Genomic DNA, 19,469 nt, shown 5'->3' with positions numbered 1-19,469 from the left:
AGTGATAGCCGTGGATAAATAAGGAAGGCTACACCGAAATTCAGACGCTCTGATCTGACTACACATTGTGCGGTGAAGCTCGGAAGATGTTGATACTACAGATTCAGGCGTAAAGCCAATCACTATGCATAATGGTCAATGTTGCCAGTATAGACACGCATTGATGTTCATCCCTTCGCCTGCATACCATGGAAGAGAAGACAGCTTCCGTGTTTCTATAGATTCTTTATGGTCTGGCCGTTGTTATTGAGGACAAAACTCAGTGACGCAAAGAATAGCGTGTTTCGACACAATTGACTGTTGTCTTATTAGGCTCATTGCCATCTTTTCAAGCCACGTCTGCAACGCTATGACCACGAATGACTATATACAGCCTATTCCCCAATCCATCATTCAACCCACAAACACCCTAGCTTAGAACAGCTTCTTCACCGACCGCAAATACACCAAAAGATAAACAACGGAGTAATTGAAAGCCACATAAGCCAGAAAAATGCCAAAGTACGGCCAGATATCCGACGAGTCTAGCCCGAGGCTGGCGAGATACTGTTGTTGCCTTGACGTCAGTACAATTACTCACAGGTTCGTTGCGGTTGGAATCTCACCTCATCGCCAGAATTATAATCGCAGTACCCGCAGACCCCCGACTCCTCCGGATTCGACAAATAGCCGACGCCCTTCTCAGCCAGCCACGGGCCCGCATACTCGCCGCAGGTCATGTTCACCGGACTGCGGAAGTAGCTCAGTTCATCTTTCTCACAGACGACCGGCATTCCGCGCAGAACGGAGGTTAGAACGCCTCCGATCCAATAGGTAAACGGGGTGAGGTAGTACATGATGTACTTCCAGAAGACCGGCATCTTGTCGTGCGGCTGGATGATGCCGTTGAAGAGCTCGCACATGGTGATGAAGAAGGGCATCAGGGTGGCTGCGATGGTTGCGTCGGCGCTACATTCGCTATTAGTCAAGTCTTTTGAGCGGCATGGCGGACGGCGAACTCACCTCAGCGCGGCAATCCACTGTCCCCACGAAGTGGCAAACAGGAAGAACAGGAAGAACATCAAAAAACTGTAGCCCGCGGCAAAGCCGTCCGGCAGTCCGGCGGTGAAGTAGCAGATCAGATAGAACATCACGCCCGAGCCGATGGCCAGCGGCATCTCGCAGAGGATCTGCGCCGTGCTGAACGCCACCCAGCCGTACATGCCCGCGGGTCCCTCGCGGGCGAGCCAGATGTCGCGGTTCATGACGAAGCGCATTGAAATAGCGTTGATGAATTCGGGAACGAGCATCAGGCACAAAAAGCAGAGGAATGCTTTGGACTCCAGGTCGGTGGAGCTGTTGCCCAGCTGGTAGAAGGTTAGGCCGTCGAGGAGGGCGTGCGCGAAGGAGGCGTAGAGGCGCGAATATGGGTACTCGGGGCTGCGCCAGTACTGTCGGAGGGTTCGACCGGTCAGAAGCTTGACTTGGCGGTAGAATGACGGGGAGGTGGGCTTGTCGATGGTGGGTGAAACCGCTGCAACTGTGCCTTGCCCTCGGATGGTCTGGATCTCAGCCTTGACTGCCGCCGCTTCGGTGGAATGATTCCACACGTCGACCCAATCGACGCTCTTTTCGGCTTCCTTCATACCAGCGACGACAATCTCGATGAGATAGTCTGCTGCATTGGTCACGTTCTCAGGCCGGTAGCCGTGTCGGCCGAAGTATTCGAAGATTGCACGGCCTGAGTCTCCTACTTCGCCGAAATAGTAGGTGTTACCACCGGGACTTAGGGCTAGGACGCGGTCAAACTGGTCTCGTTAGTACCTTTTCATCTAGTCAGTTCAGCGAGAGGATCTATACCTCTTCAAACTGTTCCTGATTCGCTTGATGGATAGTGCAAAGCACAGCCAAGCCTTGATCGGCAAGCTTCCTGAGCAGGGCCACAATACTTGAAGCACCCTGACTGTCAAGACCACTGGTCGGTTCGTCCAGGAACAACACCAATTCGGGTTTTGCGCAAAGCTCCACGCCAATGGTGACACGCTTCTTCTTCTCAATGTCCAGACAACCTATCACAGCATCCTGCAAATCGATCAAGTCCAGCGTGGCCAGAACAATGTTGACATAGGCCAGTTTCTCTGCATCGGGGGTATGCTGATTCTGTCTCAGCAGAGCGGAGAACTCGAATGCTTCGCGGATGGTACTTGTTTCGTCGTGGATGTCCATTTGCTGGCAATACCCGATGCGACGGTTGTAGGATTCGTCGGTCGGATGCCCATCGACAAACATCGTGCCGCTCAACTTTCCTGAGCTCTGGCGTTGGGTGAGGGCCGTCAACAGTGTGGACTTTCCTGCGCCAGATGCGCCGACCAAGGCCGTGAGGCTGCCCGGTTTGCAGTACCCAGACACTTTATTCAGCAGTCTCCTCGAATCCCTGCCTATCTCCACATGGAGCTCAAGATTATCCCATGTAAACGTCGACTTGCATGCCAGAACAGCTTGCTCCAGAGATTGGTCTTGATGAGGAGATTGGCGAGCAGCGGGCATGGCCTTGGTGTCTCCTTGCACACCACCAACTTCCTCATCCTGATTTGTCTGAGCTTTCCTTAATTTCTTCTGGGATCCCTTGTATTGAATTGGTCCTGCACTAGAGGATTCCCATTCAACGACCTCACTGACCCAACACGTTGCAGCGATATAGAACACGATGAAAAGGCACAGGATGCCGAAGTTACGCCACACGTGGTGGTAGTAGAAGCCGAAGTGAGAGGCCATGTAATCGTCCCCGGTGATGATCGTGGTCCCGATCCGGCTTCCGTAGTACGCGCATGTCTGGTAGGTGACATCGGTGTAGTTGGGTCCAGAGGGAACAATTGATCCGGGAGAACAGGTGAAGTCCGTATTATGGAACTCGGCCGCCATCATCGATTCGAAGGTGTAGATGACCGGCGTTGTGTACTGTGGGACATGTGAGTACATCTCCAGTAGCCAGTGCAGGGCTACGTACCGCTATCCACCCTACCCAGGGAACGTTATTGATAAGTCTGTCCAGCGAAATGACATAACCTCCAAGAACAATACATGCCAGGACGGAAAGACCAGCATAACGCAGCGCAACCTCAAATGTCTTCGAAACCGCAGCGAACAGTCTGAACTGCTGTGTCAAGCAGATCGCGCAGAGGAAGATGAAAAGAAAGTCTATGAAGAATGACCCGGCCTAGTAGAGTCAGTGTCGGTACAGATGGTGGAAAACGGTCATGCTTACGTTGGTCTTCAAGCCCGAAAGAAAGTAAACCACGACCTGAAATAATGCACTGATGGTGACAAGAAGCACGACATCGGAGAGCAACCGCGCCAGACACACTGCGCTAGGCCGGACAAACGCAAATTTCTTCTGACGGCTGAGAATGTCTCGCCCCTGCATCGCGTCCTCCAACTCCGACATCTGCAACCATGCGAGCATCAACGAGGAGTAAAAGATGACACCGCCGCGCGAGTACAGTCCATCGCTCGTTTGGGGCATATCATAAAATAGACTGCCGATGAGCAGCCCATAAACGACAGCCGACATCAGCTTGATGTAGATAGGCCCCATGTGGTTCCTGGTCTGCCACAACTGCCGTCGGGCACAGAGCACAATCTGCCGGAAGAGAGAAACGGTGTAGGGTGACTTTGGCGACACGAAGCGCGATTTCTCGGTCTGCACGGCCTTCTTGAACTCTTCCAGACTTCCTGTATCTGAATCATCCGACGGAACCTGTCCGCCTAGGCGCTGATCCTCGTAGTTCCGAATATCTCTCTTCACGGCCTGGTAAGCGTTGCTCGCCCGAAACGCCGTCTCTAATTCCTCCGCTCCCTTTGGTGCACGGCTCTCCCAGCCCGGTTGAAATCGTCGTCGTTCGGGAATGGACACACTTGTTAGAAAGTCGCAGGTGGTCTGCATCGGGGCGCACTCGTAGCCAAGATCCTCGAAATAACGCTTTGCGTCGCGCGCAGGTCCTTGGTAGAGCATGCGGCCCTCGTCAATCAGCAGGACCTTATCCACCAGATCGTAAATAGCATCAGAGGCCTGATACAGCGTCATCAATGTGGCCTTGCCGCACGTGTCCGTCATGATGCGGAGACTACGCGCGTAGTCCAGCGCAGACGATGCGTCTAGCCCTCTCGTCGAGTTGTCCCAGCAGCTGATCGCCGAATCCGTGGCCAGGGACTCTATGATCGAGATACGTTTGCGCTCGCCGCCGGACACACCGCGAATAAATTCATTTCCGACCAGGGTGTCCATGGTGTGCGACATGGCAAAAACACGTCCGTAAATCTCCAGGTAGCGAGGGATCCGGTCCTGACATCGCTTGGGGGTCTTGCACTGCAGCGCGAACTCCAGCGTCTGTTGGACGTTGAGAGTGGGGAAGTGCACATCGTCCTCTGGGCTGTAGGCGACTTGACCGCGGTAATGAGTCTGAACCTCCTCCAGACTCAGTCCGGAGTAGTCGATGGAGCCTGTAACCCCGAGGTAGGAGGAGTGATCACCGGCGATAGTGCGCAGGAACGTCGAGCATCCTGCTCCGGGTCTCCCCAGCACACTGGATATCAATTCGGTCAGCTCATTGGTCTGTGTTCCACCTGTTTAGACCCAAAAAACATGACTCACAGCATCATCTCACTACTCCGCACCACGCCTGAGAAATCCCGAATCAACTGCCGTCCACTCTCCGGCTTCTTCTTCGACGCCCACGGCTTGATGGTCCATTCATAGACATCCTGTAGGGTCAACGTCCGCCACAGCGCCGTCCCGAGAGTCTTGACCTTGACATGATCTTCCCCGTCTCCCCAGGTCGAAAGCGACTGGAAACAAACCCCAAGGTTAGATCTCATCTTCCCAGCGCGCACCTCCTCGTCCAGAAACTTATCGAACGAGGAATGCGGCTCCGCATATTCCGGACGCGCATCCCTGCGGCTCTGCGCGGTCAAGGTGCGATGGATCTCCGCCAACTCCCCCTCATCCTCCTCTGACAGGAACACATGCGACAAAGGAGCTCCGTCATCATGAGCCCTCGCTCCCTCCGATGAAGCGGTGGCAGAGGACTGCAAGTGTGGTACGGGATGTGGAGGCATTATACTTAGCCCAAGGCCATTGAGAAGCACAACTAGAATCCGGGTCTGACTCCAACACAACCACCGCAAGGTGTTGGACACTATTTAAGGACAAATTGAGGGAGTGCAGCCCGGGACCCGCGGGGTAGTGGATGATTTACATATTCTCGGTCCCCGGAACCCCAAAACGGAAGCCAAGACACATTCGGTCTAGGCGTTTTGCCGGCGGCGATAGAATCATAATCTTATTAAGTAATAAATTATGATTTGCAGCCCTAGCCGCAGCAGAAACCTATTCTCCGACTGGCCCAGAGAAGCTCGCGGAATGACCTGGGGATTGGTACCTACCAGCCATACTTGCAGTCTGAGTTTTCTGCCCGTTTAGAGTCGTGATTGGTCTACAGGCGCTAAGCGGGGCGCCTTAGCGAGGTTGGCGCCCATCAAAGATGAGGTCAGCAAATTGCGGCGCTATTTTTACTAGATTAGGAAGCTCGGGGGAGAAAAAGCTTTTTGTGCCGGAGACCCACCGGCCCATGCCTGGCAGAAGCCGAAGTCAATCACGAGAATGTGCTGCATGGTCTTGCATGCATATCGTATTGCGGGTATTTGCCATACTCGTGGGGGAGGGAAAACAGACGGACATGGTGGAAATTGATAGCCATGTCATCACGTGATCGAGATGCGAATGTCTACGGTACATCGCTCAATGATGACTGTGTCCTGTATATAGCAATTGAGCTCATTGCTCAAGGACACTTTTAATCCCCGAATTCTTGCGATGAGCTGCGAAAGATCTCTTTCACAACCAAAAATGCCGTAGTTGATGTGATCAATCACGCACTTTCTAGTTACGAAGACTAAGTCCTCGACGGATCAGTCTCCCAAGATTGAGAGAGCAGGTCGAGAAGAGCGTTATGGAAGAGTGAAGATTGGCTAATTCCGTAAAGTACTAGACTACATCCCCAAGTTCTCATTCTCAAGATTCGTTCAAAACAGGTGTGCTTTTCGTAGCTCGCCACGAGTTTTCCGTGTAATGACGTCATTCCCAGGCTGCGCTACAAGAAGCCACCCAAGATAGAGCAAAGAACTACATCGATTCGAAGATCGATGGGTATGATGCAGTCATAAATACACAAGAATCAAGTCAGTCTAGCTAGTGTAGACTACCTATGAAAAGAGTAACCTTTCACCATAAACCACAAGGGCGGAACCGCCAGCAAGGATATAAAAGTCTCTGCGAAACCCAGCCAGCGAGCCCCAGCTCTATTCGAGTAATCGGACCTCTAAGCTACCATCCATCGCCAAGACACCAAGTTACTCAGCTAGATGCAAGTCCTTTGCCAAGTCCGGCTGCATCAACTCCTGGTTGAACTCCTCCGACGCAGGCAACTCCAGATGCACATGCGTGTTGACTGCGGCCTTCAACTCGACATTCTCAGCCTCAAACTCCAAGACATGACCACCAGCCTGGCGGTCTGAAGACAGAAAATGCAGATGAAAGCCGGCGACGCAGATCCCGTTCGTGTACGGCGGGGAATAGAACCCGAACAGCGTGCCGGCGACATTGTCGTACGTCTTGATGACCTGGCGCTTAGACAGTTCTAGCAACGGCTCCCGTGGGCGGATCTGCGGGCCACCGATGCGGTACACGATCTTCTTGAACGTGGCGTCCACGCGGACGGCGATAAAGTTATTCTGATTGGCGGGGAAGAATGGATGCAGGGCTTCCTGTAGGGTGTCCATGCGCAACGTGTCCAGGGGTTTGGTCAGCGTGGGCTGAAAGTCCGTGGCGACGATCATTGGTAGATGGTCTGTGGGCGCCAGCCGGTGTAGTTGATTGTCTGGGGTAAAGTGATAGGCCTCGCCGTCTATTATGACGATCTCGCCGTTCAGGCCGCAGACGGTGCCAAGGCCGTGGTTGCATCTGGAGAGGACATTGGAGACGGTCGCTCCGTCGGAGGAGAAGCCCTGCATCAGGGCGCTGAAGACGCCATACTGATAGATGTGATTCATTTTGGGACGAGATTGGGATTGTATCTCATGTGGTAATGAATGTGTCGGATTCTGGTGACAGGATGATGATGATGATGCTCGCGCGGGGTTGTCTATATGACTGGGCACTAATCCGTTTAAGGAAACCGATACCGGTGGCATTATGCTCAAATGCGGCTCTTGAAGCCGAGGAGGCTGGCTTCTACTCCGTGCTCATAATTCCTTGGTGTAATAGATATATACTCCATATTTTGGCCAAGTCATTTCTGGCTAGGCTAGGAGACAAATTGCGCAGTTTCACACACTAAGACTCATATCAGCTGCTGTGTCTGCCGCATCGCTTACCATGCCAGCAAACCGTATGACCACCGCACGGGCCACAACTTAGCATTGCGGTTAACCCGCAATCGGTCTGCGGTCTCTGTTCTATTGCACATCTGATGGCCAGGGCTTCGAAGGTCATGTGCAGGAACTCCCCCCCCCGGGGCTGGAGGATCCGGATTATCCTGCTACAGTCACCTTCCATAACTAAATCTCAAATGAATCTTCTGATTTTAAGCATTAAAAAAGTCCCCATGTCTTGAAGATATACGGTAAGTTTAGTATCCAATGCAGGGCTCAAGTGTGTGGTGTAACATGGAACCAACCCAATTAGCTGGATTAAGAGGGCTAGCACACAAACATTCCGTAGAGTCTACCAGTGTCGTTGAGATCACTTCCTAGTTCGAACAAAATACCTCGCATCATTCGGCATGAACCTATTGTAGAGAATACTGGACGAACTCAGGTCTTCTTGGAGATGATGCTTGTAAAGTGTCTATGTAGTATAGGATGGAAAGGATTGGAGGGGGCGGGTGGGGCAGAATACTGAGTACCTCCCAAGTTCCCATGCATCTTTAGCGCATGAAGACGGGCAGCGATGCTGCTCCCAGCCTCCCAGCCTCCCACAGGAAATCAGTCGTAGGGCTGGCTCACCTGGTCCACTGCAGTCCGGCTGTACGTCACATGGCACGTGCTCTGCAACACTTCAAGGTTCAAACGATTTGTCTCAAGCCTATTTTAGGATAGAGTTTGATGCAGAAGGGTTGTCGTCATTTAGTTCTAGATGTTCTATCAGTGTTGCTCTTGCTCCTGCGTATCCGCCAGGTGGCTAAAGATCCTTTAATGAATGAGCGGTGAGTCACCTCGTTTCATCTAATCACCGTAACCCGTGGTTGCATCTGGTCGGAAAATGTCGCGTTGAAGATATTGCAGGCAGAGTTTGCATGTCCAGCTTCGTTGAGGTTGCCGCATCAGGGTCCAATGGTAATGGTTTCATGCCCTATGGCTAAAGTACGGGAAGTCCCGGACTGGCCCAGTAGGTAGAAAGATGAGGTAAAAAAGAAGCCCGAGCCATCTCCGAGTCTCCGAGATATTTCCGCGCGCCGAATGAAAACCGAAGCGCTTACTTGCCATCTATGAAATATCTGACGATGCCCATGGGTTAGATATATAAGCGTAGTTCAGCCTTATCTTTCTTTCCTGTAGAATAAGCAGTTCAGTCTCTTTCTGTCAATCTGTCTCTCTGTCGTGCAAATTGCTTTGCTCAAAATGAGTGCGAGATCGTCTTTAGAGGTCAAACTCCTGGAGAAACCACGACATGTCTCCACAAGAACAAGAAGCAACCTCAAGTCTCGCTTACGAGAACAATGGGAGCTATGGAAGGTCGGGCTAGCTGCGAAGGAGCATTGGGATGACGAATATAATTTTCCGCCGGGTCGATATTATGGCCAGAGCCACCCATAGATGTGAGTGAATGTTTGCCATTTTGTTGGCCTAGGTCTCTAACATGTGTTGCTTTCAGTCATACCTGTCATTGAACCTCATACAAACTACCACAACTCAGCCTAATCAAGGCAAACCAAACGATTCCACGAACGCATGTCCCAGAAGAGCCACACAAACTTCCCAACACGGCACCAAGGGATCCTATGATATCGACGACATCTTCTTTCACATTTCAAAGCCATCAGTCAGTTTTCCGGTCATTTCATGTTTGATGTTGCAACCTATCCAAGCATCAGTACGGCGTTCGCTTGAGATTCATCTCAACAATTGCGCTATACGAACATGTAATGTTTGATTCACATACCCGAGAATCAGGACCTGTCCATTATTTTCAATTTAATAGATCTTTACTGTCTTCATTATCTTCCCAATAAAAGATTTACTCCGCTCCAGCTCCGACAATGTCTCTCCTTACCTTTTGTCAGAAGCCTTGGAAAAAAGATTATCTTTTTGTCGCCCGGTTGTCATGAATATGTATCGATCCAGGGTTTTGAGCCGAGCTCCCGCATGAGCGACGAATCTTGCCTAGTCGAGACGACATAAAGCGACACGCACGCAGGGAAAGAAGCCTTGGGCATCACGCTGTCTTGGCCTGCCATACTTAAGCGACATGTCAAATCCACGAAGTGAACACATGAAGGTCTATTTGAGTATAGGGGTGCTTGTAGAATTAATTACTATTCGAGCACAACCGTTGGACCCGTGACCGTGGACCGTGGACCCTCCCGACAACTTCCCAAACCGGTTAGACTGTCTTCTCCGTTGACCTTCCTTTTTCGGCATGGCCACATCCACATTGACTGGGCCCTGCACGCCTACCACATTTCTATACTCACGTAGTCATTTTATAAAAGAGGAACCCTCCTCGTCGAAAATACGCAATGAATGTGAGTCCTTGCTTCTCGCAGCTAGAAACATGTCTGACTACTCCACAGAGCAAGACAAACCGCCAGGTGAGGGCTCCGGGGTGATGTCTTCCTCTCCTGCCCAACTCTCGCCCGATATGCACCGTCCACAGCCATCGTCATCGCCACTGGATGCAGCTACGATAGAGAGGTTAGGGCGAGAACGACCCCCCACCTTCTCGAGTATCTGGTCTGAGTTGGCTTTCTGCTTTTCTATCATTATGTGTCAAGTTCTGGCAGTACGACCGTACCCCGATGTCCGTCGCATAGCTTTTGAGATGTCTAACATGTAGTCAACATAGGAATACTACATTTCCGGCTCCAATGTCCTTCTTCCGACGCTCCTTGACGAGCTGGATATCCCCTCGACACTGTCAATCTGGCCGTCCACCGCTCTCTCCCTCGCGGTGACGTCTACCCTCCTCATCTATGGCCGCCTCGCGGACATGTACGGCGGGTTCATTATGTACTTTGGGGGAATGGTGTGGCTGACTGTCACCTCCCTCATTGCCGGATTCTCTCAAAATTGGATGATGTTGTTTGTGTTTCGTGGTCTGCAGGGGCTGGGCTTAGCTTCCTTCCTTCCCTCCAGCATCATGATTCTCGGAAAGGTCTATCGCCCTGGGCCGCGCAAGAACCTTGTCTTCAGTGTTTATGGCGCCTGCGCAGCGCTGGGATTCTTTGCTGGAATTTTCTTCTCGGGCCTCGCAGGCAGTTTCCTCACCTGGCGCTGGTACTTCTATATTGGCTCAATACTGTCTGCCATTACGGCTCTTTCGTCATACTTCTCGATTCCAAATGATTATTCCGCTACGAGAGCGTCGTCAAAGGCTTCAATGGACTGGATAGGGGGTATATTGCTTGTTCCCGGGGTCGTACTATTTGTCTTTGCGATTGCGGATAGCGCGCACGCGCCGCAGCAGTGGCGAACACCGTACATCCTTGTCTGTCTCATCCTAGGCGCTGTCATCTTAGGTGCCTTCGTCTACGTGGAGGGCTGGGTGGCCGATAAGCCTTTGCTGCCCGGAGATTTGTTTTCTGTCAGGTACATGAAGCCGATCGTGATCTGTCTGCTGCTCATGTACGGCAGCCTGGGAATTTTCCTTCTCTATGCTGCGCTCTAGTATGCCCTCACCCCAACCTGCCCCAACTTCCATCTCTCTATCTCTTCTTCACGCATCTACTAACGCTCCGCATCAACAGCATGGAAGGTATAATGGGCGCAACCCCACTCCAAGTCGTCGCCTGGACGACCCCGATGGCCGTGGGCGGCCTGATAATATCGATAGTCGGGGGCCACGTCCTGCATAGTTTGAGCGGAACCCTTCTCATTATTCTTTCAGCCCTGGGCTACTTAGGCTCAGGCCTTCTCTTTGCGGTGATCCCCAAGGGAGGCAACTACTGGGCCTTCGTGTTTCCGGCCATGATCTGCGGGACGATCGGCATTGACATCAGCTTCAACGTGACCAATATCTTCATCACAACGAATATGCCCGGGGAGCGCCAGGGGCTGGCGGGGGCGTTGATCAACTGCACCCTGCACATGGGCATTGCCGTCATGTTGGCCTCCGCGGACCTCATCCAAGTCTACACGGAGGAGTACCTGGACACAAAAGAGAGCTACCAGGCTATCTTTTGGTTCCAGGTTGGGCTGTCAGGGCTAGCATTGATCTTGATCGCGCTGTTCGTCAGGATTGAGCGCGCCAAGAGTGACCTGACGGTTGATGAGAAGCGGAGGTTGCAGATGGAGCAGGAGGGCATTTTAAAGGATCCTTGATACCATTGATGGATGTAATATGCAGATGATGATGGAATTTTGGGAAGCGTGTCAGCATGGTATAAGGGCCGAATTTTGCATTTCTTACATCTGTCGTCCCTGTGTATAATGATTCGGTAAAGCGTTTCGACAACAAAACTTCTGGCAGGGCGGTGAGGAGCAAAGGATTTAGCGGGATATAGATAGAGAATGACAGAGCCTAGATCACGCAAGAAATGCATAGTAACGAACGGTAGTCTGACCAAGGCCAGCTGAGATTATATCTAAATGAACGCAATTTGGTCGCATACGGGGATGCATCGCGGCAGCTTTGTCCTTCCATTCTAGCCCCAATTGGACGGATTATGTCCTATTTCCTCCGACGAATTCAGCCAAGCCCCAACTTCACAAAGGCCTCTTTGTATGCAAAAAACGATAGGCGGCAGATCCCTTTGCAATATTCCTTCCTTAATGTTATTGTCATTTGAAGAAATGCACCATCGCTGTTGGATAGTCGCAGATCAACTCCATTACAGTGTAGGACGACGTTGAGAGCAGAAATGAGAGAATCGCGAGATAAAAGCTTTTTTGCAAGCAGCGGTACGTAATCTTCTGACTGAGTAGGTACAACATATGAACTCAATATGAGCGAGCATATCCGATGCCAGGGCTACTAGAGCTATTAGTCAAGTTACACATTGCTCGTGTGATGGGTATCATGCTACTTGTTGTCTTCGACTAGAATTAACCTGATCCTCACCCTGTTTAGAATATGAGGTCAATCTTATTTAGCAGTTGAGGCACATATACTCGATACAGAGCTCTTTCCATAGAATGCTATTCCGATTGTTGAATCAAGTAGAGACGGAGACGGAGGACAAGTGGGAGCAAAACGGGTGGAGTCCAGAAGATTTTCTGATAGTCAAGAGGGTCATGATTAACAACATGACCTGTGCAATGACCTGTGCCAAATACTGTCCTGGTCGCATCAGTGGTTGAATCCCTTGTCTCACATCGGGAAAAATGGATATGACTGTTGTTAGACCAATCCTCAGGGTGGGAATTCTGCTTAGTCAATATCCAACTGCGGTTTGATAACATCTCATCAAAACCTGTAAAACAAAGACTGTATTCTGCGTACAAGCGTAATTTGCAGTATGATGATTGATATTCGACTTTCAAGGCTACTGTCACTACTTTCATTAGACCATTTTTGCTATAAGGAATCCAGGGCCGGCTGAGCAAACATACAAGAGCTTTTGAACATCCGCACCCGCATGGCTTTTCCGGGAACTGTTCGAGATCACCACTTACTGGAATATTATCAATAACTACCCCGATCAGCATCGATAGTATAGACAATCTGCTTGTAAATCGATCATATGTCTCATTGACACATACAATCTAGATTTAAAGCATGATATTTAAGTGGCTGAGATCCCTCAACACGCACCAAGACACCCGCGTACTCTCTTTGTCATCGCTGAAACTCCTTTTTTCCATCACCACTTTCAGGTATCGTCCCGACCTGAAGCTTCCTACTCCCGCTCTACTTATTGCCGCGCTTTTGACCGCTGCTGTCGCGTTGTCCGTTCAAAATAGCTCGCCAACATTGGAGCAGGGGAAACCTGCGGTAAGCAAGTCATCACAACCATCACACAACTGCTAGGCTGACAACGATGCTTTCAAGAAGGGTCAAGTAGTAGGTCCCTTTCCACGGCTTGCTGTATCACGGTCAATGAACTCGGCCATGCAGCGAGACATTGTTGTGGACAGTCGTCACACGAGAAGCAAACGCCAAAACGAGGATTGCAATGAACTAGCAGATGACACTCAAGAAGAGAGTACATGTTATATCGATGCAGAGCTCGACGAGTGCATAAGCGTTGCAGATCGGGATATAGAGGCGGAAACACAGTGTTGGCAGAGTGCACTTCAGGATTGCTCGGACAACGTAGCTGATAACGCTGACGATGTTGACCCCTGTTACCAAAGATATGCTTTTATCTGAGGTAGCATGAGGTAAAACGTATCAAAATCTCTAGCTATGCACGGAACCAGGTTTTAGATTCTAGTTGCTGCGGCTGAGAAAGCAGATTGTGAGCACCCTGGCTGCCCTAGGATGAGGTGCAAAGCCTCGAGGGGGAGAGAATGCCGCGGCTATGGATTAGTTTGGGTTTGTGTCGAATTATGTGCTTGGAGAACTATTGTTCTGCATGTGAATGGATCACCTATCATGTATATTCCGAGGTTTCATCTCTGCAGCAGGTTGGTCTAGTAGCCATTTGTATTTCAGCGTCTATCAGCAGTATTAGTGTATCTTCGGGCTGGCAAATTTGAGTGGTGTCGATACTCAGCTTCCTGCTACAAAATGAAAGAAAGCAGGCGCTAAAGCGAGAAAGCTAGTGGATGCTATTGACGGCTTGCATTTGGATTGACTTCTCACGGAGCGAGAGCATTGTGGATCACAATTATCAATCCTATCGGTAGTCGGGTGCTATCCTAGCAATCTTACCCCGCATGCATGATTCGGATTGAGCATCCGACGACCCGAAGTTGTGCAACCATGCGTCGATATAAATAACTCGTTGTCATTCACCTCCCTGCTTCGGAATTTCTTGCACTTCCCAGTCATATACACAGCTCCAAACAATGTCCAGCCCAACAATGCAAGTCGCCCCGAGCTCTACCTGATCCCCCCTACCAAACACTCTCCCAACTCTCCCTTTCCCGTTATCGTCTTTCGCGGCGCCCTTCTTGATCGTACTCCAACCGGTGCCTTGGAAGCCATAGAGCTATCTGAATGGGCCCACGGTGGTCATTGGAAAATTGGTGGCGAGAAGGTCGCCACCACACCTCATTATCACGGCACGACCCACGAAGCCTACACCGTTCTCCAGGGAAGTGGGACCTATCTTCTCGGTCGATCACCGTTGACCCCGAGACAGATGAGAAGAGGAACTCCGTGGGCGTGAAGTTTGTCGCGAAAGCAGGTGATGTCTTTGTCTTTCCGGTACATAGTTCCAAACCACTCTATTGAAGAAAACTTATGTCTCACGATGAGGTGAATTACAGGCTGGAGTCACGCACTACGTGACTGAGACGGAGGACGACTATGAAATCATCGGGTTCTATTCCTTGGTGAGAGGCAGATTAGCTCTCATTACCCTGCTGCAGACTGATCAGTGGCAGAACGACCGAAACTCCAGCGAGAGCCCGTATAATATGGAGTATGCCTTAGACTCGATTGAGAAGACCGATGAAAAGCGGCAGATGTGCAGGCAAGTGCCTGTTCCGGCCCACGATCCGATCTACGGTACGGAAGGGATTCCGAGAATCTGGCGAGAGGAGTGAGAGCATGCTGACCATATGTTCCCATCTTTTAACTTAACATAACGACCTGCACTGAGATCATGTCTCTCAGAAAGATTCACTAGTGCATCGCTTCTCTTTCTACTCAACATTTTATTATCGTGAAGTAGGACATAGGTCTCGAACTGTTGGCCCCCTGCGATTTGTAATTACAAGGAGAGCGAGATCAACCAGTTGTAAGACAATATGTAATCAAACACGAGATCACAAAGTCAACAACAAGATGAGGAAAACCTTGATGCAGGCAGCTCAGAGCCGTGAAATGAGGGTCGAGCGGTAGAGGTTCGTATTCGAGCTGGGTCTGAAACAATTGCGGGGGCCGAAGGATTAGGGATGCGCGCCTAATTTACCCAACTACTAATCATCATTTTCTCCTCTAGGCTTTAGCGTCAGGGCCAAAGTGAAGCGTGTTGTGCTCCCGGGAAATGAAACATACAGAAGATTATTGCTGATTTTGTCTCACAATGTGGTTTCCCGAGCGGGTATATAAGCCTGGGCACAGAACAAGATGAACGGATTCTCGTCTCCCTCAGAATCACAATCATATACATCTGAGAATCACAAACATGTTACCCACATTGGTGATTCTTGGCCTCAGTGCCGTCGCCAACGCGCACGTCGCCGCCTGGGCGAAAGGAATGTACTGTCTGAACGGCACCTCCGGCACTGATGACCCCAACACCAACACGGCCGTCAACCCCCTATACATGCTCGATCAGTCCGACTGGTGGTTCCAGCACGACCGTAGCTGCGACAGCTTTCCCCCCGCAGACGGCGATTTTCTCGAGCTTCCTGCCAACGGACAATTCACCGTGGAGCTGGCGCACAACCGCGCGCAGACGACGCTCTCGTACAATGGCCAACACGCGGGCGAGTGGCCCGACGGCAACGACCACCCTGGAGACTGGTCGGGTCCCGGAAGCCCCCCTGACTGCATCCAGGATGACGGGGCGATGCACACGCAGAATCAATCCATGGCTGCAGGAACGGCATTCGCGATCAGCTATCAGAGCGACTTGACCCAGGTGACGATAGAGAACCTTGTTGTCTTTAGTGTTTTGGAGCAGTAAGTGTTCACTTGGGTTTCGAGACGTCAAGTGGCTTACACGCTTGATGAAGCACCCCGTGGAAGAGACTGGCTACGTACGACGTGCCGGATCTCCCTGCCTGTCCGCCTGCAGGCTGCACCTGCGCTTGGCTTTGGGTAAGATCTACATACATACACACCCAACTTCGTCAGACAATTCCATTGACAATTAGTTATAGGTTCCCAACGGTTGCGGACAACCTAACATGTGAGTTACATAGACCCTATCTTGTGGGCCAAGGACTAATGTGTTAAGGTACATGCACGGTTTCAAATGCACCGTGACGGGAGCCAGCTCGACCAAGACTCTTGCTGCGGCACAAGCTCCTGTTTACTGCGGTGACGACTCATCGAAATGTGTCAAGGGCGCCAAGCAGATGATCGCATGGAACCGTCAGTACTCGATCCGTTGCGTTGCTGCCTCATTGCTGATAAGAAGGTTATACAGAACAATCCGGTAACAATGTGGAAACCCCCAGTGGGGTCAGTCCCGCGTACAGCAGCGTCTTAGGGTGGGAGAGTGGTATGATCATGTATTGCACCTAATAAACATTTGACTGACCACAAACCACACGCAGGTGCTCAAAATGATATTTTCAGCTGAACAGTCGATCCTTGGTGATCACCTCAATGCAGCTTGAGTCGAGGATTTCTGTACTATATTTTTGTCAATGATTGATAATGGCCAGTGTGGATTGTGGCATTTCGGATTTGACTGTAGCATACACCGTCTATCGGGGACGAGTCAGCATTGATCCCGCCACAGCCCTTTCCAGAGACTGTACAACGAGAAAGATCTTGTGATGGCTGGCCACATTGTCGAGGGCAAAGACTTCGTCTCTGCCCATCAGAGTAGCATGGTCTTATTGGGTAGACTGTGGGATCACAGAGCCCGTCAAGCCACGGAGAAAATGTGATTCCAGATCTTGCGGTCGGAACTCCTTGCAATCGTCTTCGACGTATCACTCTCAGGTACTAGTCAGGAATTGTCTATGAGAGCCACCTCAAACGCGACGTGATGCCCGAAACTCACTCCCAAGCACGCGAGGTCTTGTTCAAGTGATAGCCTCACATCTGCCTGAGTTCGCTATTAGGGGCTCCCCTGCTGTCTATGAGCTCTAACATGTGAATCTCAGAGCGTCGAAGCTACCTTATAGCTTATCTAGTTTAAAGCCAGAAGGACTGGTCGCAAATCAGATTGTTAGACAGTAGCAGGAAGCTCTAAGCTAATGGGACTAAATACAGCAGCCAGCCTACAACCATGGGTTCGTAGCACCCAAGCGATTGTTGAGGCATTACGGGCAGGCAAATGGACGACAGAACTCCTTAGCATCAGATAAGATGAAATGACGGAATCTCTCATCCTTGATTGGGCGATAAGCCGCGGGTTGTGGAAATAAGCTCGGGGAGCATCCGTGGCTACCAGATTGGTCGCGGGTGGGCAGAATCACTCGTCGACGTCACGGGGATGAGTCTTCCAGTACTCATCCAGCTCTTTGTCGCTCAAACTGGGGACAGCATCGTAATGAGTGAGCGGGGCTAGAGGGATGCCCAACTCCTCGAATTTCGCAAGGCGTTTCTTGGTCAGCTCGTGGGTCTTGTTGACACTATACACCTTGACGCGATGCGCGGAAGATGTGACGTGCAACCCCCAGTTCCAGGTCTGACGGATTCCAATCGGCTCAGTGTTGAGAGCGTTGTCCCATGTCCTCACGACCAGCTCGATCCATCCTTCTACATCGCAGGGAATATCAATCTCCCATGTCCGCCACGTCCATTTGCCCTTCTTGGACAGGCGCTCCTCCGGGACTGCATACCAGGTGAAACCGCCGTCTGCTGAGAGCTCGACACGCTCTGGCCAGCGTCCACCACCACTGTAGGCCCATCCCTTGCATGCGATTGACCCGTTGTGGAAGATAACTTGGTGCTGCCAGGGTGACATGATCGCCGAGCTGACAGGCATCTCCTGGATCTGGATCCCGTCAATCGGGCGCTGGTTGTACTTGCCGACCTGTTGGTTGAAATAGAGGTATTCGCGGCTCTGAACTGGAGCAATTGAGGCATTCTCAATTGCCTTGATTCTGTAAAGCCATTTGACGGACCTCGCCCCGATATACCCGGCAACCATGACGCGTAAGGGGTACCCGTGGATTTTGGGGAGTGGCTCTCCATTCATCTCCCAGGCGAGCATGACCTCATTGGCCTTGACCTTAGACCAGGGCACGCTGACCACGTAGTTCATCACCTCCAAGTCCTTGACGTAAGTCTCCGCGCCGTATAGTTCGAGATGCTTGGCGCCGTCGATCAACCCCCCACAATCCTTGATGACCTTCTTCAGGCTGATACCGACATATCGAGCTGTTCCAATGGCTCCTTCAGCCCACGGTGCCTGGGGCACCTCATCGCCTTGACCAGGATATAGAGTTATCTGTTCGATTCGACGAGTTCCGGAGCATTGCATGGTGATAGTCTTCTCCATGCGCGGGAACCGAGTTTCGTCCATCAGTTCGTCCAGGGTGTACGTCTTTGGGTTCTTGACTAGCCCGTCTAGCTTTAGCTCGAATTTATCCTTATCGATCAGCGGAATACCGCCGTGATTGCGCACGAAGTGCAAGGAATTCGGGGTAATGGGCTTCGACGTCACCAACCGTTTGGGCGGCTCTCCGTTGTATGGGAACTGCAAGAGATGCAGCATGTCGGGATGCTTCTCTTTCAGGACCGTTTCCCACGAGTCATCGGCTACGGTTGTCAGCTCGCCGCCGATGGCAGCATGCCAGGCTTTGAAGTCGTCTCCCGACAGTACGGGGTTGGTGCCGGGGATAGGTCCAAATTGGTAGTCCGGACAATCCGGAAAGGTCTGAGACTTGAGGATTTCATGCGCCTTGGCCTTCTTCTCGGGGTGATCCTCCCATTCCACATATCTGGCAGTGAATCAGCTGCGTAATCGAGGTGGATAAGAAACGAGACATACCCAAGCCAGCCCTCTCGTTCCCGAGCGAACAACTTATCGCGATTCCCAACCGCCTCAATCGCCACTTTGTCTTGCTTGATCTTGGCCGGCGGACGAGGATATATGTGGATGGTCTCTTTGCCGGTCTGGTCGAGGATAGGCAGCTTGTGGCCTGCCATGCCCTGCTCAATCATCCACTCATCGGGGCGATTCTTGGTATCTGATTTCTGGCTAATTTCCATTTTGAAGGTGTGCTCGCGAGATTAAGAGCCGGTTCGACGTGCTCAAGTTGTCTAGTCGTAGGGCTGAGAGTGGGTTGAGGAGGTGTGTTATCTGTTTATCTGCTCGCAACGAAGGAGGGGCAAGTCGATCAGTCGGATTCGGGAATTGGTGATTGTCCAATGACGTCTCCCAATCGCGTCCAGGTGGCTGTCACGTCGGATAAGGCGGAGTCAATCACATCAACTTCTCGTATTTCTCCCCGACCGGACTTCCTGGGCTGGCTTG

At 51.3% G+C, this 19,469-nt stretch overlaps 6 protein-coding genes across 6 annotated transcripts; 3 read left to right on the top strand and 3 right to left on the bottom strand.

Moving 5' to 3' along the window:
* Positions 1-414: 414 nt before the first annotated feature.
* Positions 415-5,171, bottom strand: BO72DRAFT_525407 (putative ABC multidrug transporter; the record flags this gene model as incomplete). Its single annotated transcript, XM_040949949.1, has 7 exons — positions 4,631-5,171; positions 3,245-4,562; positions 2,987-3,196; positions 1,840-2,937; positions 1,003-1,787; positions 606-948; positions 415-546 (listed from the first exon to the last, which is right to left on the bottom strand). The coding sequence occupies exons 1-7, from the start codon at positions 5,092-5,094 to the stop codon at positions 415-417; spliced, it is 4,350 nt and encodes a 1,449-aa protein (XP_040804149.1). The 5' UTR covers positions 5,095-5,171.
* An 864-nt stretch (positions 5,172-6,035) lies between these two features.
* Positions 6,036-7,325, bottom strand: BO72DRAFT_445547 (acetolactate decarboxylase). Its single transcript, XM_040944076.1, has one exon. It carries the CDS (start codon positions 7,084-7,086, stop codon positions 6,388-6,390), a length of 699 nt encoding a protein of 232 aa, XP_040804148.1. The 5' UTR covers positions 7,087-7,325; the 3' UTR covers positions 6,036-6,387.
* A 2,461-nt stretch (positions 7,326-9,786) lies between these two features.
* Positions 9,787-11,760, top strand: BO72DRAFT_423448 (putative MFS multidrug transporter). Its single transcript, XM_040942838.1, has 3 exons — positions 9,787-10,036; positions 10,100-10,920; positions 11,001-11,760. Exons 1-3 carry the CDS (start codon positions 9,809-9,811, stop codon positions 11,572-11,574), a joined length of 1,623 nt encoding a protein of 540 aa, XP_040804147.1. The 5' UTR covers positions 9,787-9,808; the 3' UTR covers positions 11,575-11,760.
* A 1,983-nt stretch (positions 11,761-13,743) lies between these two features.
* BO72DRAFT_475504 (cupin domain-containing protein) lies at positions 13,744-14,907 on the top strand (the record flags this gene model as incomplete). The annotated part of the gene is made up of 5 exons (XM_040947328.1): positions 13,744-13,821; positions 14,214-14,457; positions 14,502-14,566; positions 14,629-14,694; positions 14,746-14,907. 5 exons carry the CDS (start codon positions 13,744-13,746, stop codon positions 14,905-14,907), a joined length of 615 nt encoding a protein of 204 aa, XP_040804146.1.
* Positions 14,908-15,459: 552 nt separating this feature from the next.
* Positions 15,460-16,616, top strand: BO72DRAFT_484018 (lignocellulolytic auxiliary activity family 14 protein; the record flags this gene model as incomplete). The annotated part of the gene is made up of 6 exons (XM_040947834.1): positions 15,460-15,991; positions 16,045-16,129; positions 16,192-16,220; positions 16,269-16,405; positions 16,461-16,535; positions 16,591-16,616. The coding sequence occupies exons 1-6, from the start codon at positions 15,492-15,494 to the stop codon at positions 16,614-16,616; spliced, it is 852 nt and encodes a 283-aa protein (XP_040804145.1). The 5' UTR covers positions 15,460-15,491.
* Positions 16,617-17,143: 527 nt separating this feature from the next.
* BO72DRAFT_12948 (sulfite oxidase) lies at positions 17,144-19,344 on the bottom strand. Its single transcript, XM_040939085.1, has 2 exons — positions 18,984-19,344; positions 17,144-18,933 (listed from the first exon to the last, which is right to left on the bottom strand). The coding sequence occupies exons 1-2, from the start codon at positions 19,202-19,204 to the stop codon at positions 17,460-17,462; spliced, it is 1,695 nt and encodes a 564-aa protein (XP_040804144.1). The 5' UTR covers positions 19,205-19,344; the 3' UTR covers positions 17,144-17,459.
* Between the last annotated feature and the right edge of the window lie 125 nt (positions 19,345-19,469).

The sequence above is a fragment of the Aspergillus fijiensis genome, assembly GCF_003184825.1.
Source record: "Aspergillus fijiensis CBS 313.89 unplaced genomic scaffold BO72scaffold_10, whole genome shotgun sequence".
Taxonomy (NCBI): Eukaryota; Fungi; Ascomycota; class Eurotiomycetes; order Eurotiales; family Aspergillaceae; genus Aspergillus; species Aspergillus fijiensis.
The sequence above is the reverse complement of the archived record's forward strand: the minus strand, read 5'-3'. Positions and strand labels throughout refer to the sequence as shown.

Coding starts and splice junctions, on each gene's coding strand:
- BO72DRAFT_445547 (XM_040944076.1), bottom strand. CDS start 7,086: ATGAATCACATCTATCAGTATGGCGTCTTCAGCGCCCTGATGCAGGGC.
- BO72DRAFT_423448 (XM_040942838.1), top strand. CDS start 9,809: ATGTCTGACTACTCCACAGAGCAAGACAAACCGCCAGGTGAGGGCTCC. Junction 10,037..10,099: donor TTATGTGTCAAGTTCTGGCA/GTACGACCGTAC, acceptor TAGTCAACATAG/GAATACTACATTTCCGGCTC. Junction 10,921..11,000: donor CTTCTCTATGCTGCGCTCTA/GTATGCCCTCAC, acceptor CCGCATCAACAG/CATGGAAGGTATAATGGGCG.
- BO72DRAFT_12948 (XM_040939085.1), bottom strand. CDS start 19,204: ATGGAAATTAGCCAGAAATCAGATACCAAGAATCGCCCCGATGAGTGG. Junction 18,934..18,983: donor GAACGAGAGGGCTGGCTTGG/GTATGTCTCGTT, acceptor ATTCACTGCCAG/ATATGTGGAATGGGAGGATC.